The 17,817-nt window shown below is 42.3% G+C and overlaps 2 protein-coding genes across 9 annotated transcripts in view; one reads left to right on the top strand and one right to left on the bottom strand.

Moving 5' to 3' along the window:
- Gpsm2 (G-protein signaling modulator 2) overlaps positions 1-1,125 on the top strand; it is a 48,539-nt gene extending 47,414 nt beyond the window's left edge. For 4 of the 5 annotated variants that reach the window (XM_008761411.3, XM_008761409.3, XM_039102710.2 and 1 more), the window contains one exon: positions 422-1,120. In XM_008761411.3, coding sequence (XP_008759633.1) covers positions 422-646 — 225 coding nt within the window. In that variant the 3' untranslated portion in view covers positions 647-1,120. Of the gene's footprint in view, positions 1-421 lie in introns of all 5 variants that reach the window. The other variant, NM_001191962.1, reaches the window with a different exon arrangement.
- A 234-nt stretch (positions 1,126-1,359) lies between these two features.
- The window catches only part of Clcc1 (chloride channel CLIC-like 1), a 30,561-nt gene continuing 14,103 nt past the window's right edge, over positions 1,360-17,817 (bottom strand). For 2 of the 4 annotated variants that reach the window (XM_063281217.1, XM_006233128.5), the window contains exons 3-12: positions 14,945-15,046; positions 13,218-13,325; positions 11,383-11,604; positions 10,821-10,961; positions 9,103-9,196; positions 7,154-7,251; positions 6,650-6,796; positions 4,903-5,244; positions 3,203-3,487; positions 1,360-1,676 (exon numbers count right to left, since the gene is read on the bottom strand). In XM_063281217.1, coding sequence (XP_063137287.1) covers positions 3,245-3,487; positions 4,903-5,244; positions 6,650-6,796; positions 7,154-7,251; positions 9,103-9,196; positions 10,821-10,961; positions 11,383-11,604; positions 13,218-13,325; positions 14,945-15,046 — 1,497 coding nt within the window. In that variant the 3' untranslated portion in view covers positions 1,360-1,676; positions 3,203-3,244. Of the gene's footprint in view, positions 3,488-4,902; positions 5,245-6,649; positions 6,797-7,153; positions 7,252-9,102; positions 9,197-10,820; positions 10,962-11,382; positions 11,605-13,217; positions 13,326-14,944; positions 15,047-17,817 lie in introns of all 4 variants that reach the window. The other 2 variants (XM_017590597.3, NM_133414.2) reach the window with 2 other exon arrangements.

Below are 17,817 nucleotides of genomic sequence, written 5' to 3'. Positions count from 1 at the left end.
TTGATTTTGTAGGGCCGTGCATCTTGGTGGACAGAGGCAAGTGTGTAAGCAAGAGACAGATGAAAATAAAGGTTGAAGGGGTAGTGGGTGATCAGGATGGTAGTGACTTGGAGAACATCTGTTTTGTATAGTTAGAAAAACCCTTCTGGTTGCCATTTGAATCATTTGTCCAAACAGCTTCAAACGTAGGCAGTAGATTATAATTTGTTGGCCCCTGGCTTAGGCCATTCTAGAAACATGTTATATAAGTAAGATTCAGTGTCGGATTATTTGTGACCAATCGTGGTAGTGTAATATACTTAGGAAGCCCATTTTACATAATATTTACTGTATTTTCATTCTTTCAAGTTTCAGGTCTGACAGATGAGAGCTTGGCATTTTCCTTTCTGACCATTACGTTTCAATTTCTCTCCATCTCTAGGGGTCCAGGTTAGATGATCAGAGATGTGCTCCACCACCTGCTGCCACAAAGGGGCCGACTGTCCCCGACGAAGACTTTTTTAGCCTCATTTTACGCTCTCAAGCTAAAAGGATGGATGAACAAAGAGTTCTGCTACAGAGAGATCCAAACAGGGACAGTGAGTTTGGACTAAAGGAACTTTTGCAAAATAATGCTCTGTTGGAATTTAAGCATTCAGGGAAATAACTAGCAAACCACAAGATGGTGTGGTATTTCCTACTAAAGAAAAGGAGGTTCCCTCGGGACACTGCAGGGAAACTCATCTTACACAGCACCGTAGTAGTCACCAAGTTTTCCGGGTGTAAATGTTGAAGTACTAAGGGACTGAAAGGTGCTTCTTCAACCTACCCGACCTTGAGACTCTGCTTGGGTGACTTAAGATTCCTTGGCTAGGGTTTGTGTACTAGGAATTTAAACGAATCCTACACTAGAATTCAGTCCTTTCTTACTGAGGTCATTTTTTAAGGATCTAGTTAACAATGACTTTTTTATATACCCGCCCAAGAATATAGTGGATTGCATTGTTTACTGAAAATAATGTAAATTTCCTATGTAAAAAAGGTGAAAATAGTCATAAAATTCTAGCTTAAGAAAACTATATTCAATATATTTTTAGGCAAAGCCAGTGAAGGAGATGAGAAATAAACTACTTTTAGCATGCCTTGGCTTATGTCTCCTTTATTACCTAACACAGCTATAAAACCGCGGAAGACCTACTGTTAGGAAAACTACAGAAGCAGAAAACAGGTGAAAATTCACAGAAAGTATGCAAGGCGTAATTAATGTTAGACTGTCAGCCTTAGATAGTGAGTTTACAAGACAGTGATCTTCTGGCCTGCATTTGGTGCAGACACTTGGAAGAAAATTCATTAAGAAAAAGACTATGCACCAGGCCAAAATAATGTAAAAATAAGTGTTTATTTGGTGTTTACAGTGGTTAAGACCATGTAAGCATTCAACATTTATTCCATTTTAAAAAGTGCTTTTCACAACTACCCACCCTGTTCCTAACAGCCAGTTACAGTGGGCTTTAACCTCCAAGACAAACGCTCGCTCCTCTCGCTAGTCACTCGAGACAAGCTGCCTCTCGGTTCTGCAATACACTGGCCTTGGTAGTTTCACCTTGTTTTAATCAAGTCTCCCCTGAATTGCTGTCATCAAGAACAGCGTGTCACTTTGCTAGCTGTCAAAGCAGATTCCATCCCCAAATGGGCATCTGTAATGAAAAATACGAAGACGAGACTGTAAGTTTTTAAGGGTTCACTTCTGGATTAAAAGCAATCAGTGTGCCAACAGAACTTCCTGTCCTCTCAGGTGCATCTGTTAAAGAAGGCGTTTGTTTCCCTCACAATTGTACCGGAGCTCAAAGGACACTTCCCACCTTGGGAGTGCATTTACCAGTCAGGGTGAACGGGTCCAGCCCACTGAAATAACTGCCTTATACACAGATGATTAGAGTGAACGAACTGCTCATTCCCCTCATCCACTCATTACATGTCTGCAATACTGCTGTCTTAATGCAAAATCCTTTTGGTTTTTGGGGAAATTTTTACTTTCCTGATAAAATACGAAAGGCATTTTCTCTTCTCCTCTTCCTTCCTATGTTCAGGCCCTTTCTCCCCCCCCACCCTTCCCAATGGCCTCAATTTCCAATAAACCTACCTTTTATAGGATCTAATCTTTAAAATAAAAAAAAGGCATTTACAAAGTTATATGGAAATACAAAATTAGTTTTTCAGATACCAAGGTAGAGAAAAAAGGAGCATCATACGTTTGTATAAAGAAATCAAAAGCCAAGTGTTCAGAATGCCCTTGTTGAAGCAGCCTGCCTGATAATTTCAAGATTCAATTCTTGAGTGGTATCATTTTTGGAAAGCAGCTGAATAAAAGGTGCAATATAGATATGGTTGCAACAACAAAGGACACCTGCATGCACAGGAAGTGCTAACTGGGACTTGTAACAAAATATATAAATTGCTTTTTTTTAAGTATAAAATGGAGACTGCACTTTAAAAATCACAAACAAAATGTTGACTTAAGAAGTTAATATATCTTGTCCTCTATCTACAGCTCTCTGAAAACCAGAACTACATTTAGCCAGGACAATATAGTAAACTGAACGGCATCAAAGCAACTGCTAAGTTCTAAATATGAAAATGGATCTTTATACATCTGACTCTGCGTTAGAGAATAAAGCCACTCTCACAGTCACTGACGAAGTGGGAAACTCAAGTACTGAGAGAACCAGGTCGTCCTCAGGCTTGTCTTAGTGAGACCTAATGTAAAATGTATGACCAGGAGACAGGCCTGGTGACCAGAAAGTCACGCTGCTCTGCAGGTGGCCACCTAGAAACACAGATGATTGACACAGGTGATGTGTACTCTGTGACAGCCACAGCAGACACTCATTAGATACCCTGTTAGTAAACGAGGGCTCAGAGCCTCCATCAGCTAAGACTTGCTGTGGTCGCTGGGATCTTGTGGCATTGCTAGCTATCATGTGGCAATGTAACCATAGCAACATTTAACATTAGAAGCCTGTTAATATCACCTCAATTAGTAGTGTCTGTCTGTTACAGCACCAACCTAAAAATGTAAATTTTACAAAACCCTGTTCTAAAATACAAGATATGTCCTAACAGCTAAGAGATACTCTGATGGTCTGTAAAACCATTAATTTAAAGTTAGCAGTTTTGTAGTAAGTTTCAACGTATCTGTAAGGAAAGAAGAGTCAATACAGACTTCAAAGATGACTCTAGCCGTGGTCGGTCTGCCCCTTGGTCTTTAGCCACATGGGCTGCTGACAGGATCAGTCCCACGTGCTGCTGCTGCTGCAGCTTCTGTGCTGTGTGGGCGGCACTCAGAGTCTGTCTTCAGCTGGGCCTTCTCCACGATGGGTGAGCTTTCAGCAGTGCTGGGGACTTGGCCAGAGCCATCCTTGGCACACTGGCTGCATTCTGCCAGGGTGCTTTCTCTTGGGAGTTCACTAGTCTCTTTGAGGCTTGTATTCACAATGGATGGTTTATGCTTTAAAATATAGAATTATATTAACTATTTAGTAAAATGTAAAGTTTCATTGCCAATTCTTATCCAAATCTATTGTAGCTTGCTCCAAACATTTTAAAATCCTGGTTCTTGAGTTGCATAATTAAAGCACTAAGTGTCACAAAGTGAAGGAATGGTGACACTTGAGGTGTACAGATGGTCTGCTGACCCTGCTTGGGAAAGGTCAAGAGGTTTGGCTACCAATAGTGTGTCTCTTCCTGCCTGGTGAGAATAATTATTTCACAAATGCTTATTGACCCCATTTTAAGTTCTAGGTGCTAGGAATAAAGAAAGAGCAAAGCACACAGCCTATTCCCATAGGAACCTACATTTAGCTCTGGGAATGAATCAGACAGGATAGGAGTATTACATTTGAAGTACAGGCTACAGAGGAGAAAATGTGGAAGGTGATAGACAGACTGTGTTCAAACTGCAGTTTATGATGTGAGAAAAGGCGGAAGACTCTGTGTGTGTGTGTGTGTGTGTGTGTGTGTGTGTGTGTGTGTGTGTGTGTGTACACAGTGAACGACACAGACAGACACCCAGTCAAAGGCAGAACGAGCACACAAGACAGCAGATTATCAGTGAGTTGGTGGATGTGGGACATGGACATGGGGAAGCAGGGAGTCCCCCAGGGCCACTGTGGTAGGTAGATGGCTTTTGGAAGTGACACCAGGGAGGTTTGGAATGAGTGACGGGTAGTCAACAGCTATAAAAGCTGGAAGAACATTCTCGGGTTATCTGGATACATTAATATCCACAAAAGCATCCAGAGCCAGATTTCTGTCATTTCTACAGTCTTATGGACTTACAGCTTTCTCAGAGGTTTCTAGTGCAACTCAAACATTGCAAATAATTCCTTTTTAAGGCAGAAATGGAAATGCCCCTTTTAAAAAACAATAGTGGTGCTACGGAAATGTACAGTGTCCTAGCATGTGGAGAGACCCCAGGTTCAATCCCTAGAACTGCTAATAAATCAATAATGAAGAACAGGTGGGAGCCCCGTGCAGCCAACTGGCCTATTATGTTCTTCTAGCCTCTAGAATCTATAGGGCTTCCGACCCCTCGCCAACCCTCTCTTCCATCCAGGCTGGGCCACCAAACTCTACAGCTAATCCCCCTCACACTCTTAGGCCCTCAGTGAGGCCTCCCATCTTGTCAAAAGCAGAAGCTTCAGTCCCATGTTGGCTTCCTGTGAGTTTCCAAATACAGTAGAATGGTATTTGACATACAAAGTAAATCTCACTTTCTGAGCAAACTGGACTGGTGCCAATGAGAGGAGAAGATGACTAATCGTGTCACCAGTGACTTAACTGACAGTGTTCAGAACAAAAGCAATCAAAGCTCTGTAAAAAGCACTTGGCCCTAGAGTAAAAAATAGACAGTTGCCGACTTACGCTGGGAACCACTTCTGGATGTTCTTGTGCCTCTGTGTCAGGTAAATCAAATGCCCGGAGCACTTCAGGGCTCTTGTTGCCAGAGGGAAATCTCATGTTAACTTGTCTCTGTCTCAAAACATCTCTCTCACACGCATGCATTTTGTCATAAGGGCCTTGTTCAATGGAGCCAGCTGGGCCCCTGTAAGAGAAATCTGCATCACCTGCTCCACCATGGAATCTATAGTCAAGTTCCTTCTGTCGTCTTCTGTCATCTGGCTCAAGTGCTCGGGGAGGTTCTCTTTCAGGACCACGGAAGTGTCTCAGCATAGGAACTGACTGTCCAGCACCATAGCAGAAGCCCTGTGGAGAAGACGTAGACTGTGAGGACTCAGTAACTGACAGGTAATAAAGTAGGAACTATGTGATTCAGGCCTTATGTCTAATGGATTTACGTGTGTGTGTGTGTGTGTGTGTGTGTGTGTGTGTGTGTGTGTAAATATATGTGTATTAATTTCACTCTTTAATTAAAAACTTCAAAGTAGAGGTCAAAGTAGCCAATAAAATGTACTAAGCGATATTAAATATTTCAATCAGCTTGACATCCTTTGAATATGTAACAGTCATTAAAACCTAAAAATTTAAATTACAAAATTCTAGAAATTTAAATCTAAAACCCCAGTCAATGCTCACGTTTCTGTTCACACTCATGTATGATGATGAGAATTAAGAGCTGGGTCTCAGGGCTGGGAATTTAGCTCAGTGGTAGAGCACTTACCTAGGAAGCGCAAGGCCCTGGGTTCGGTCCCCAGCTCCGGAAAAAAAGAACCAAAAAAAAAAAGAAAAAAAAAAAAAAGAAAAAAAAGAAAGAGCTGGGTCTCATAATCAGTCACACCCAAGACAGAACTGAGAAGGGACAATTCAGTCAGTGCCCATAGCACTATTATCGCAAGCCCCAGGGCATCTCTCTTTTATTTAAAGGTTTATTTATATGAGTGCTGTGTCTTCAGACACACCAGAAGAGGGCATCGGATCCCATTACAGATGGCTGTGAGCCACCATGTGGTTGCTGGAGATGGAATTCAGGAGCTCTGGAAGAGCCGTCCCTCCAGTTCCTGGGAGTCTTGTGTTTGATTCTAACAGCGTGTGCTTTGGAGAGGTCATGGCTACAAACGACAAGATGCTGAACTGGGACATTACACCGGACAAAATGCATGCGTGTGAGAGACATGTTGTGAGACAGAGACACGTTGACACCAGATTTCACTCTGGCAACAGGAGCCCTGAAGTGCTCCAGGCATTTGATTTACCTGAGGTACAAACACAGAACCATGGGGGAACTAAGAACAATCTCTGTAGTAGGTATCTTCTCATGGACCTATAAGGATGACCCATGCCATGTACTATGAGCTCTTAATCGTCTAAGACGTATTATGAGCTCTAAACTGCTCCTCAGTATGCACGCCCACTCCTCACCCCGTTGTGTTCTGTTAAGCCCTATTCCTCCATGGAGGAAGCAGTCAACGACTCCCTGTGTGTTCACAGTAAATTTAAAGAGAAATTACTGCAAACCACTGCTACGACGCGTACAAACCAAGAACCACTGATTACAGGGATACATGAGATCCCAACTCATTACAAACCACCTCATACCTGGGAGCACAGTATTATTACTCCAATTTGGTTTACAGCAAAGAAGTCTAACAATTTGGGAGTTGCTTTCCTTTTTATAAATCTTACTCGTGTTCAGCAATGCTAATGTACTAACCAGGACAGCCAAGGCTAGAATCACAAGCACCGGGATCTGAAGTAACACCGGAATCTCCTTCATGAGTGCTTTAATGAATTCACCAGTTCCTTTTCCAATGTACTTTAATGGTTCCGTTACAAAGTTAGTGAATGTAACTGCCAGAGCCTAAAACCAAAGATCATAGCAATGTAACTTCAAGACTGAGACACTTATATGCAAAACCTCACTGTGCACTGAGGCTCGAATTACACTAATTAACATTTTTGTGTATGTGTATGTATGTTCTGAGAGCGAGTCTCTCATAGAGCTCAAACTAGAACCCAACCAGGCCTTGAACGCTATCCTCCCACCTCCCTCCCAAGTGCTAGGATCATAGCTACACCACCAGGCTCACCTAAATTTGAAAGCCAATGTTTTATGGAACTATTTTTTTTCTAGGACAAAGGTTTATTATTAGCTGTATTCTTTATAAAGGCAAAGAATTTGTGACATGCTGTAATTATTACAAAATATATTCTATACCTTTGTTGGCGGAACCAACCAAATAGGGTTGACGATTAAGAGCTCATAGTACTTTTGGCATGGGTCATCCTTATAGGTCCATGAAATTCTAAACCATTCTATATGGAGAAACAGAACGGTCAAGGAAAACATGGTTGCATTTCTTTCACAAGTAAGATTCTTTTGGCTTTGACTCTGTGCCCACCCACTAGTAAATTTTGAGTTGTTTTACATTTTAAATAGACTCTCTATAATGTTAATTATTTCATCTCAAGTCCAAAATCATATTTTCAAAATCCATTCAAATTTAGCAAATCTTAAGTACATAAGAAAATAAATGTCTGCTTTATAGATTTTCAAAGGGTAAATGATTAGTTTTTTATACACACAATTAAACATAGTAAAGCTGAGAAGTGGCAGTAAGACCAGTCCGTTAATATCCTGGCTCGACAACATAGTGCTGTAGCTGTGTAAAATGTTATAACAGGGAAGAGACCTATAAACCTTTAATTATCTCAGCAAAATTCACTTTAAAAAGTGAGTGCTAACACACTTTTTCATTAATTAATTTACTTACTTTATACCCCAATCGCAGCACCACCCCCCCTACTCTCCTTCCCTAACAAACTTTTAAAGTAGAATACTCTCTGACTTTTCCTAGAGCAGCTTCACGCATGCTTGGAATCTGGTCTGCACTAGAGGAAGCATGCTGCCTCCTAAAGCCAGGAGCCCAAGCTGAACTGGGCTAAACTCACAACTTAAAAAGGGGGACAGTGGGTTGGGGATTTAGCTCAGTGGTAGAGCGCTTGCCTAGGAAGCACAAGGCCCTGGGTTCGGTCCCCAGCTCTGGAAAAAAAAAAAGAAAAAAAAAAAAAAGAAAAAAAAAAGGGGGGGGACAGCAGATACGGAGATGGCTCAGCGGCTCAGCTACTTGTTGCTCTAGTAAAACACCCAGATTCAGTTGCCAGCACCCAGCCCAGGGCTCACAACCGTTAACTCCATTTTCAGGGAATCTGATGCCTTTCTCTGACCTCCTTGGGCACTAGGCACACATGTGGTGCACAAACATACATGCAAGCCAAACACTCAAACATGTTTTTTAAAAAAGATCTAAGAAGGGATTGAGGATTTAGCTCAGTGGTAGAGCGCTTGCCTAGCAACCGCAAGGCCCTGGGTTCGGTCCCCAGCTCCGAAAAAAGAAAAAAAAAAAAAAAAAGATCTAAGAAAAAAATTTTAAGTTAATTTTGGGACCCATTTGTAGAATCTATTCTGTCAGTTATTACAGACTGGTATTTATAAAGTGTCTTCGAATATTAAACTGTTCCAGTCTCGATTTTGACAGTTAGTGGTTAATATTAGAGGGAATTTTTACAAAATATGGAGGATTTAAAAAAAAAAACTTCTCACTTAGTTTTAAAAAAAGCTGTAAGAAAGCTGTAAAGTAATCCTTTATGTCACTCTAAGGAGATTAAAGGTAAAATATTACTTTATATACATTCACTTTTAGTAAGTTTCTGCTCAAGACCTAGATGCTGCGATGGGCTGGGTGATGAGAAGGAGCCTAGAGCCCTTCCGCCTAACACAGCAGACTGAAAACACCAAAGCATGCGCGCCACTGCTGTCTCCTGTGAGTCCAGTCGATACTTTTTAAGTTTAAGGAAGTAGGTTTTATCTGCAGTTGTTTTGTTTATTCTTTGGGGAGGGATCAAAACTAGGGTATTTGATAAGGTGTGCAAGCACTCTAACACTGAGCTACACCCCATCCCTTTTAACCTTCAAACAGGGTCTTGCTAACTTGGGGAGGCTTGGCCGGAGCCTGTGAGCCTCTGGAGTAGCTGAATTACAGCAGTTCCTCCCCCACCTACTGCGCGCGACCTGTACACATTCTCATATTAAAGGCTCAGTCATGGGCAGTTTCCTGTAGCATTTCATTTTGTTACTGGTCATTGTGTAGTTGGTTTTCACCTTACCCCAGAGGTTTTCAGTCCAATCCATCTTCTTAGCACACACATCGTTTAACGGCGCCATCTTGGCAACATTAGCCTGATGCTGAGCAAAAGCTACCTGGGTAAGCGCAAAGGAAGCACAAAAGAAACTGACAACGGGGGCGGGGGCTGGGAATGCAAATCCAACAAAACTTATTTTATCATTTTCTATATAATTTAGCCAAATAAGACTTTAATTTCTCTTCTGTAATTTTTTTCAAACAGGGTCTCACTGGCTGGCCTGAAACTTGCTATGTAGACCAGGATGTCCTCAAACCCAAACTCATGGAGACTCCCTGCCTCACAAGTGCTGGAATGAAAGACTTGTGCCACTATTATCATGTCTAATAATAGGTTTTGTTTGTTTTTCGAGACAGGATTTCTCTACATAACCTTGGCTGTCCCGGAACTTATTCTGTAGACTTAGGCTGGCCTCAAACCTAGAGATCCACCTGCCTCTGCCTCCTGAGTGCTGGTATTAATTAAGAAAAACAAATTTAAAGACTGTTTATTTTCAGCTCATGGAAACCCACTTTTTTCTTCTTTTTGAGACAAGGTCTTGGATAGCCCAGGTTTGCCTTCCTATGGTACCTAAAGATAACCTTGAACTCCTGGCCCTCCTGCTTCCCTCACCCAAGCACTTCGATTACAGATGTGTACTGTAACACCCAGCTACAAAAGCAGTCTTAATGCAATAAAAAGGGTTAAAAAACTTAACTACGATGCTTCATACCATCTTTGGCAACCTCTATGTGGGGAGGAGATTCCGGACCCAAGCCTTGTCGTCCACCACAGACAGGTGTATAGCTTTCATCAAACCACATTCCTAGAGGAACTCACTGAAGTCATTAACACTCCACCAAGCCAAGTTTTCTTCCACCAACAACCTATGTGCTTAATGTGTAAGTGATTTGTTTCCGGGTCACCGAAACCAGAGAGAGGGGAAATGAGGTGTAACACTGACATCACGAATCACTGACGATCCTGACTCACACTTGTCAGCAAGACTAAAGTTAAGTTTTCCCATCCCTGATTATACTATTCTGCTACAAACAGTAATCTTTTTACATTCCTACAAGCTTATGCTTATTTTGAAAGATAATTAAAATGTAAAAAAAAATCTGGAAAAAATAACCCTCAAAAATCAATGGGCTAGAGATCTGGTGACTTATGCCTTTAATCCGAGCACCTGGGAGGTAGGCAGAGCTCTCTTCCAGGCTAGCCTGGTCTACACAGGGAGACTGTCTCACAAAAAAATAAAAATAAATAAAAATTCAACAATAATTACCCATCAGTAATATGATTATTAACATTTTGAAAATGAGTTGATCTGTATCTTTGTTTTCTAATCTCTCTATGGTGACTATAGCTAACTTTTATAATCAAAAAGCCAAACTTACAGTTAACATTTTTAATCATGACTGTGGCATCGCCTCTAAATAGAGAATAAAAGCTCATTTTCCAAATCATGAGTTTCTAAAATGTGTCCATTTTGCTCTGTGCTCGGCAACAGCAAGCCGCAGTAGAGCAGAACTGTGTGTTGGCTAAGATCTCAGATCACCTGTGCTGACAGTCACTGACTTCCCCTGCTGAGGATCCAACTGCTGTCTTCAGCCAAATCTGCGCAGGACTGCTCTCAGAATAGACGGTAGTCTCCAGTTACTATGAATTTATATTTAATTAAGAAAAACCTTATTTAATACCTTATATAGATAAATCCAATTCCATCCTAAACTGACGAGAAAACTGATGATACAAACGCGTTTCAACTGCGTATGCCAGCGAACATATGTCCATAGCTCCGTAGCCACCAACGCCACAATGCAGAGCAGACACAAGAGTACCTTAGAAACAGAACTGGGAGTCAGAGTCATTGCTAAGTGATCTTCCCCACCAAATATCAGTCTAAAAACAAACGAACAAAAAGGTTAGACATGCCAGGAAGATGACAGACAGCTCAGGAAGTTAATGAACTTGTCATCAAGCCTAACGAGCTGAGTCCGTCCCGGGACCCACACAGGAGAGAAACCAAGTCCAGCAAGTTGTCCTCTGACATCTGCACATACACACACAGACTATGCACACAAAAGAAATGAATATAGCATTTGAACAGCCTTACAAAACTGGATTCAAACGAAATTAGTGTATATTTTCAGTGCTCGTTCATCCCCACATTAAAGACCTAAGTACAGGTTCTTATTTATGTTAATTAATTTTGGAAGTCCTTTTTCGAAGGAAACTTCCTCCCCCGTCATGTCGTCTTACCATAAACACATTGTATGGATCTACTCCAAAATAGTCTTCAAATTGCCACTTCCATGCTTCTGAGTCATGAGACTTAAAATTGGTTAAAATATCACTTAGTGCATCATCCAAGGCTCCTGGCTTCCATTCCTCTCCACTGAGGAACTTCTGTATCTCCAACAGTGTCTGTCTTGTAAGGAGGATCTCAGCATCATAACGCACATCCACTCTGTCTTCATCAGGCTGCATCAACGGAGAAAGAATTGTACTATTACATTATACAATGAAGCACTGAGTTTTGGGCCCAATATGGGCATTCCTAGCTCTCAGGAGGAGGATGTAAAGAACTCTAAGTTCAAGGTTAGCCTTGACCTTATCTCAAAAGATAAAAACACCTTGGAACTCGATATGACTCGGTGTAAACAGTTCTAGGTGCCCGCACCACAGAAGTATGTTCTTCTCCTCAAAGGTTAGCACGAAACCCAAATGAGTGTAAAGAGCATTGAAAACGCTGCAGACGCGTCACTGGGCACGGCTGGCCTCGCTGTGTGACGCACACAGGCTCTACAAAGCCACCGACGAGTGTTGTGCCACAGTTCCACGAGAAGCACAGGGCTGTGCATCCCTGTGCTTGTCAACTGATCAACAGATCCTTGTTTCTGTTGTTGACACCTAAGTCATAAATATGAGTGACTCATTACCACGGACACACTGCCAACCCTCCTATAATTTGTGCCTTTGTTTTGGCTTTTCCTGTAGGGCACACATAGACTTCTTGCCTGTAGGGACAGTAGGTGGCACTTCACATTTCAAATGATTGAACTTTAAACAATGAAATTATGCCCTACCTGGAAGTGTGGCGACCACGGCACTAAAGAGACGCAGTAAATGGCAGGAATAAAGACAATGGCTTCAGTGCCAGACTGAGACGGGCGGCAGCTGTGTTGCCTTGTTCCGCCTTACATGAGACCCACAGTATCAACACCTCAAACTTGCTCAGAATCTCTCCGGGACTTCTAAGGCTGGAACGCATGGCCAGACCAAACAAAAGTCTGCCTCCAACCCCACACCAATTCTGGTAACATAAACAATAGGGAAAAACCTTCTACACTCACAAATGTTTTATTACGTATGATGTCTTTAGAAGGTCATGTCTTGATTCCCTAAACTGAAATGGTAAATCTTAAGAAAATAGGGAATGAATGAATGACATATAAGAGCTAGGGTTAGTGCCCAGTGGTAACACTATTGCCTAGCATGTGTAAGGCCCTGGGTTTGCTCTGCATCACTACAAAATAAAAGGTACTCTCACCATTATAAGTAAGCCATGAGGGAGACACATAGTTCCACAAAGAAGAACCCACCACAAGAAGGAACAAGGAGGCAGACCACTAAAACACATTTTTCTTGTCCTCAAATGATGATTTTACATTCTATGGCTACGACAGTATGGGAACAGGACAATGATAGAAAGGTTAGGACACGATTATTTCCCATCACCTCAGTTCTATCAGTGGCCTGACAGTGGAGTTGACTGAGCAAATCCTTAGGAAAATCCAGAGTGCCCTGTACTGTTTCCCTCCACCAAGCAACACCGATGCCCGGTGCTCCTAACATCTGTATGAACAGCCTTTGGGAAAGCATAAAGCACTGTTAAAGCGCATGAGGTTCTATGATTTCACTCTTTTGGTGGGGGGCACAGGCTGGGCTGGAACTGCTGATCCTCCTGCCTCAGCATCCCAAGTACTAAGACAACAGGTGTGTTTCATCACACGCGGCAGACGACCTCTCACACTCTATGAGACATAATGAAAGCATCTACTACAGTGATAAGGATCGTGTCATCAAATACTCACAAGTCCAAGCTTGCCCGCTTCAATTAAAATCTTATTTAGATATCTCCTAAAAACAGGATTACTTTGACTTTCATAGTCTTTCATTTTCTTCTTTTCACAATCATCAACCTGTAATCATACAATAAAGTCAACAGTATCAAAGGCTACTGAGAAGCTCAAGTTCTAGATTAAGAAGTTGGTTGTTATTTTTTTGTTTGACAAGTGTGGTGGTTTGAATATGCCTGGCCTAGGGAGTGGCAGTACTGGGAGGTGTGGCCTTGGTGGAGTGGGTGTGACCTTGTTGAAGGAAGTGTGTCACTGTGGGGGTGGGCTTTCAGACACTTCCAGGGCTGCCTGGAAGACAGTCTTCTGGTTTCTTTTGGAACAAGATGTAGAACTCAGCTCATGCCTGCCTGGATGCTGCCATGCTTCCTGCCTTGATGATAATGGCCTGAACCTCTCAACCTAAGCCAGCCCTAATTAACTGTTGTCCTTGTAACAGTTGCCTTGGTCGTCGTGTCTGTTCACAGCAGTGGAACCCTGAGCCAACAAGGCTAGGATTTACTGGTAAATATGAGTAAAGAAAGCTTGACCAGGACACATGTGGACCTCACTGCCTCCCAAGATAGACACACACTTGTCCACCCTATCTGCTCAGTCTCTTATTGGCACTTATGAAAGTGTTACATTTCTTGCTTCTCTTTACCACTGTCACTGTGTTTTGAACCATCAGCACCTGCACCTGTTGGCCCACCCTACCCCCCCCAAACTCCCCCTACCACACACCCCCCAAACCCCCCCCCCAGTGTTTGCCCCCTGTTGAGCCTTGCTGATGCATGTGGAAGACTTTTGTTCCTAAGGTAGGAACATCCAGACCTTTCTGTTTGGCCTGGGCCGTAACACTGTTAAATCAGTTCCTGTTTTTTGTTCCTGTTTTTCTCTTGAGTGTATAAACCTGTTTTTTCACTATGCTTCTTGGAATTTTCCACCCAGTGGACTTGGGATATATATTCTGTGAACCTCAGTAAAGTATTGGGCATTATCGTAACACAATGTGTTTTTTTTTTTTTCTTAAATCTGGCAGGTCTAAGCCCGGCTCTCGGTACCATGGCGGTGTGGGCGCTGTCAAGCACTGCTGCACCTCAGTGACCACGGGATAACCTCCTTCCCCATTCCAGAGCCTTTCCATGGCACAACCATCACACATGGACCTCTGCATGCATGCGCATATTTATATCTGTACCCACCCTTTATTACAAAAATACTAAGTACTATTTGAAAAAACAAGATGCAACTAAAAATTATACCAATAGAATATATAATTGTATGGTACATAGAAACATTACAAATACAAAAAATTAGCAAAGACAAGTAAACAAGTAGCTATCTTAGGGTTTCCACTGGTGTGCTGACAAACCATGACCAGGAAAGAGATTTTTGGTTCCACATTGCTGTTCATCACTGAGGAAGTCTGGATAGAACTCACACAAGGCAGGAGCCTGGAGGCCATGGAGGGTGCGGCTCACTTGTTTGCTCAGCCCACTTTCTGATAGAACCAACCAGGGGTGGCACCATCTACAAAGTGCTGGGTCCTCTCCCGTCGCCTGCAGCCTGATCTGATGGAGACATTTCCTCAGTTGAGGTTCCCTCCTCTCAGATGACTTCAGCTTAGCTCAAGTTGACATAAAACTACATAATAACTTAACTAAATAATATCTAATTTGTGAATGAAAAAAAAAAAATTGAACCTTGTGCGTTAAAGAATCCAGTCTCTGCAAACAGTCTGACAACTCCTGGGCATCTGACAAGTCAGGGTTCACTTCCTTCTTCTCTGAGGTACCATATTTTGCCTAAATCAAAGCAGAGATTTTATTCTTTATGCTTTAGTTGTAAAAGCGAGTCCCAGTGAATAAAGACTACAAGTCTATCCTTTTATGACTTGGCTTCTTAAAACTTTTCACTTGCACTAAAGACCAAAGAGTAAGTCTTAGCGACACATTCTAAGAACCAGAACTAAACTGGCTTGCTCCTTGATGGGCTTCACAACCAAAGTCAAACCAGATACCAGACGGATGTGAGTGCTGGTCTAGCATCTTAAGCATGGAAGAAAAGGAGAAAAGTTCTTTGCATGACAGCCAATCATTTATGACTCTCTTAGCTCTGTATAAAACAGCAAAACTGCACTATTCCCATCATGACAGATAAAGTCTTATCAGTGCATTTTAAAAAAACAAATACCGCCCAGACCCGGTGAGAGAGAGACCAAACCGCCTGGTCAGGTGGGCACTCCTGAGGCTGCAGAGCGGAAGAGACCACCAACACTGCTCACCCCTGCCCACATCCCTGGCCCAAGAGGAAACTGTATAAGGCCTCTGGGCTCCCGTGGGGGAGGGCCCAGGAGCGGCAGGACCCCTGCCTGAGACACAGCCGGAACCTGAAAGAAACAGACCAGATAAACAGTTCTCTGCACCCAAATCCCGTGGGAGGGAGAGCTAAACCTTCAGAGAGGCAGACAAGCCTGGGAAACCAGAAGAGACTGCTCCCTGCACACACATCTCGGACGCCAGAGGAAAAAGCCAAAGACCATCTGGAACCCTGGTGCACTGAAGCTCCCGGAAGGGGTGGCACAGGTCTTCCTGGTTGCTGCCGCTGCAGAGAGCCCCTGGGCAGCACCCCACAAGCGAACCTGAGCCTCGGGACCACAGGTAAGACCAAATTTTCTGCTGCAAGAAAGCTGCCTGGTGAACTCAAGACACAGGCCCACAGGAACAGCTGAAGACCTGTAGAGAGGAAAAACTACACGCCCGAAAGCAGAACACTCTGTCCCCAGAACTGACTGAAAGAGAGGAAAACAGGTCTACAGCACTCCTGACACACAGGCTTATGGGACAGTCTAGCCACTGTCAGAAATAGCAGAACAAAGTAACACTAGAGATAATCTGATGGCGAGAGGCAAGCGCAGGAACCCAAGCAACAGAAACCAAGACTACATGCCATCATCGGAGCCCAATTCTCCCACCAAAACAAACATGGAATATCCAAACACACCAGAAAAGCAAGATCTAGTTTCAAAATCATATTTGATCATGATGCTGGAGGACTTCAAGAAAGACATGAACACACTTAGGGAAACACAGGAAAACATTAATAAACAAGTAGAAGCCTACAGAGAGGAATCGCAAAAATCCCTGAAAGAATTCCAGGAAAACACAATCAAACAGTTGAAGGAATTAAAAATGGAAATAGAAGCAATCAAGAAAGAACACATGGAAACAACCCTGGACATAGAAAACCAAAAGAAGAGACAAGGAGCTGTAGATACAAGCTTCACCAACAGAATACAAGAGATGGAAGAGAGAATCTCAGGAGCAGAAGATTCCATAGAAATCATTGACTCAACTGTCAAAGATAATGTAAAGCAGAAAAAGCTACTGGTCCAAAACATACAGGAAATCCAGGACTCAATGAGAAGATCAAACCTAAGGATAATAGGTATAGAAGAGAGTGAAGACTCCCAGCCCAAAGGACCAGTAAATATCTTCAGCAAAATCATAGAAGAAAACTTCCCTAACCTAAAAAAAGAAATACCCATAGACATACAAGAAGCCTACAGAACTCCAAATAGATTGGACCAGAAAAGAAACACCTCCCGTCACATAATTGTCACAAAACACCAAACGCACAAAATAAAGAAAGAATATTAAAAGCAGTAAGGGAAAAAGGTCAAGTAACATATAAAGGGAGACCTATCAGAATCACACCAGACTTCTCGCCAGAAACTATGAAGGCCAGAAGATCCTGGACTGATGTCATACAGACCCTAAGAGAACACAAATGCCAGCCCAGGTTACTGTATCCTGCAAAACTCTCAATTAACATTGATGGAGAGACCAAGATATTCCATGACAAAACCAAATTTACACAATATGTTTCTACAAATCCAGCACTACAAAGAATAATAAATGGTAAAGCCCAACATAAGGAGGCAAGCTATAGCCTAGAAGAAGCAAGAAACTAATCGTCTTGGCAACAAAACAAAGAGAATGAAAGCACACAAACATAACCTCACATCCAAATATGAATATAACGGGAAGCAATAATCACTATTCCTTAATATCTCTCAATATCAATGGCCTCAACTCCCCAATAAAAAGACATAGATTAACAAACTGGATACGCAACGAGGACCCTGCATTCTGCTGCCTACAGGAAACACACCTCACAGACAAAGACAGACACTACCTCAGAGTGAAAGGCTGGAAAACAATTTTCCAAGCAAATGGTCAGAAGAAGCAAGCTGGAGTAGCCATTCTAATATCAAATAAAATCAATTTTCAATTAAAAGTCATCAAAAAAGATAAGGAAGGACACTTCATATTCATCAAAGGAAAAATCAACCAAGATGAACTCTCAATCCTAAATATCTATGCCCCAAATACAAGGGCACCTACATACGTAAAAGAAACCTTACTAAAGCTCAAAACACACATTGCACCTCACACAATAATAGTGGGAGATTTCAACACCCCACTCTCATCAATGGACAGATCATGGGAACAGAAATTAAACAGAGATGTCGACAGACTAAGAGAAGTCATGAGCCAAATGGACTTAACGGATA

The sequence above is a fragment of the Rattus norvegicus genome, chromosome 2 (assembly GCF_036323735.1).
Source record: "Rattus norvegicus strain BN/NHsdMcwi chromosome 2, GRCr8, whole genome shotgun sequence".
In the NCBI taxonomy this organism is placed as follows: domain Eukaryota; kingdom Metazoa; phylum Chordata; class Mammalia; order Rodentia; family Muridae; genus Rattus; species Rattus norvegicus.
The sequence above is the reverse complement of the archived record's forward strand: the minus strand, read 5'-3'. Positions and strand labels throughout refer to the sequence as shown.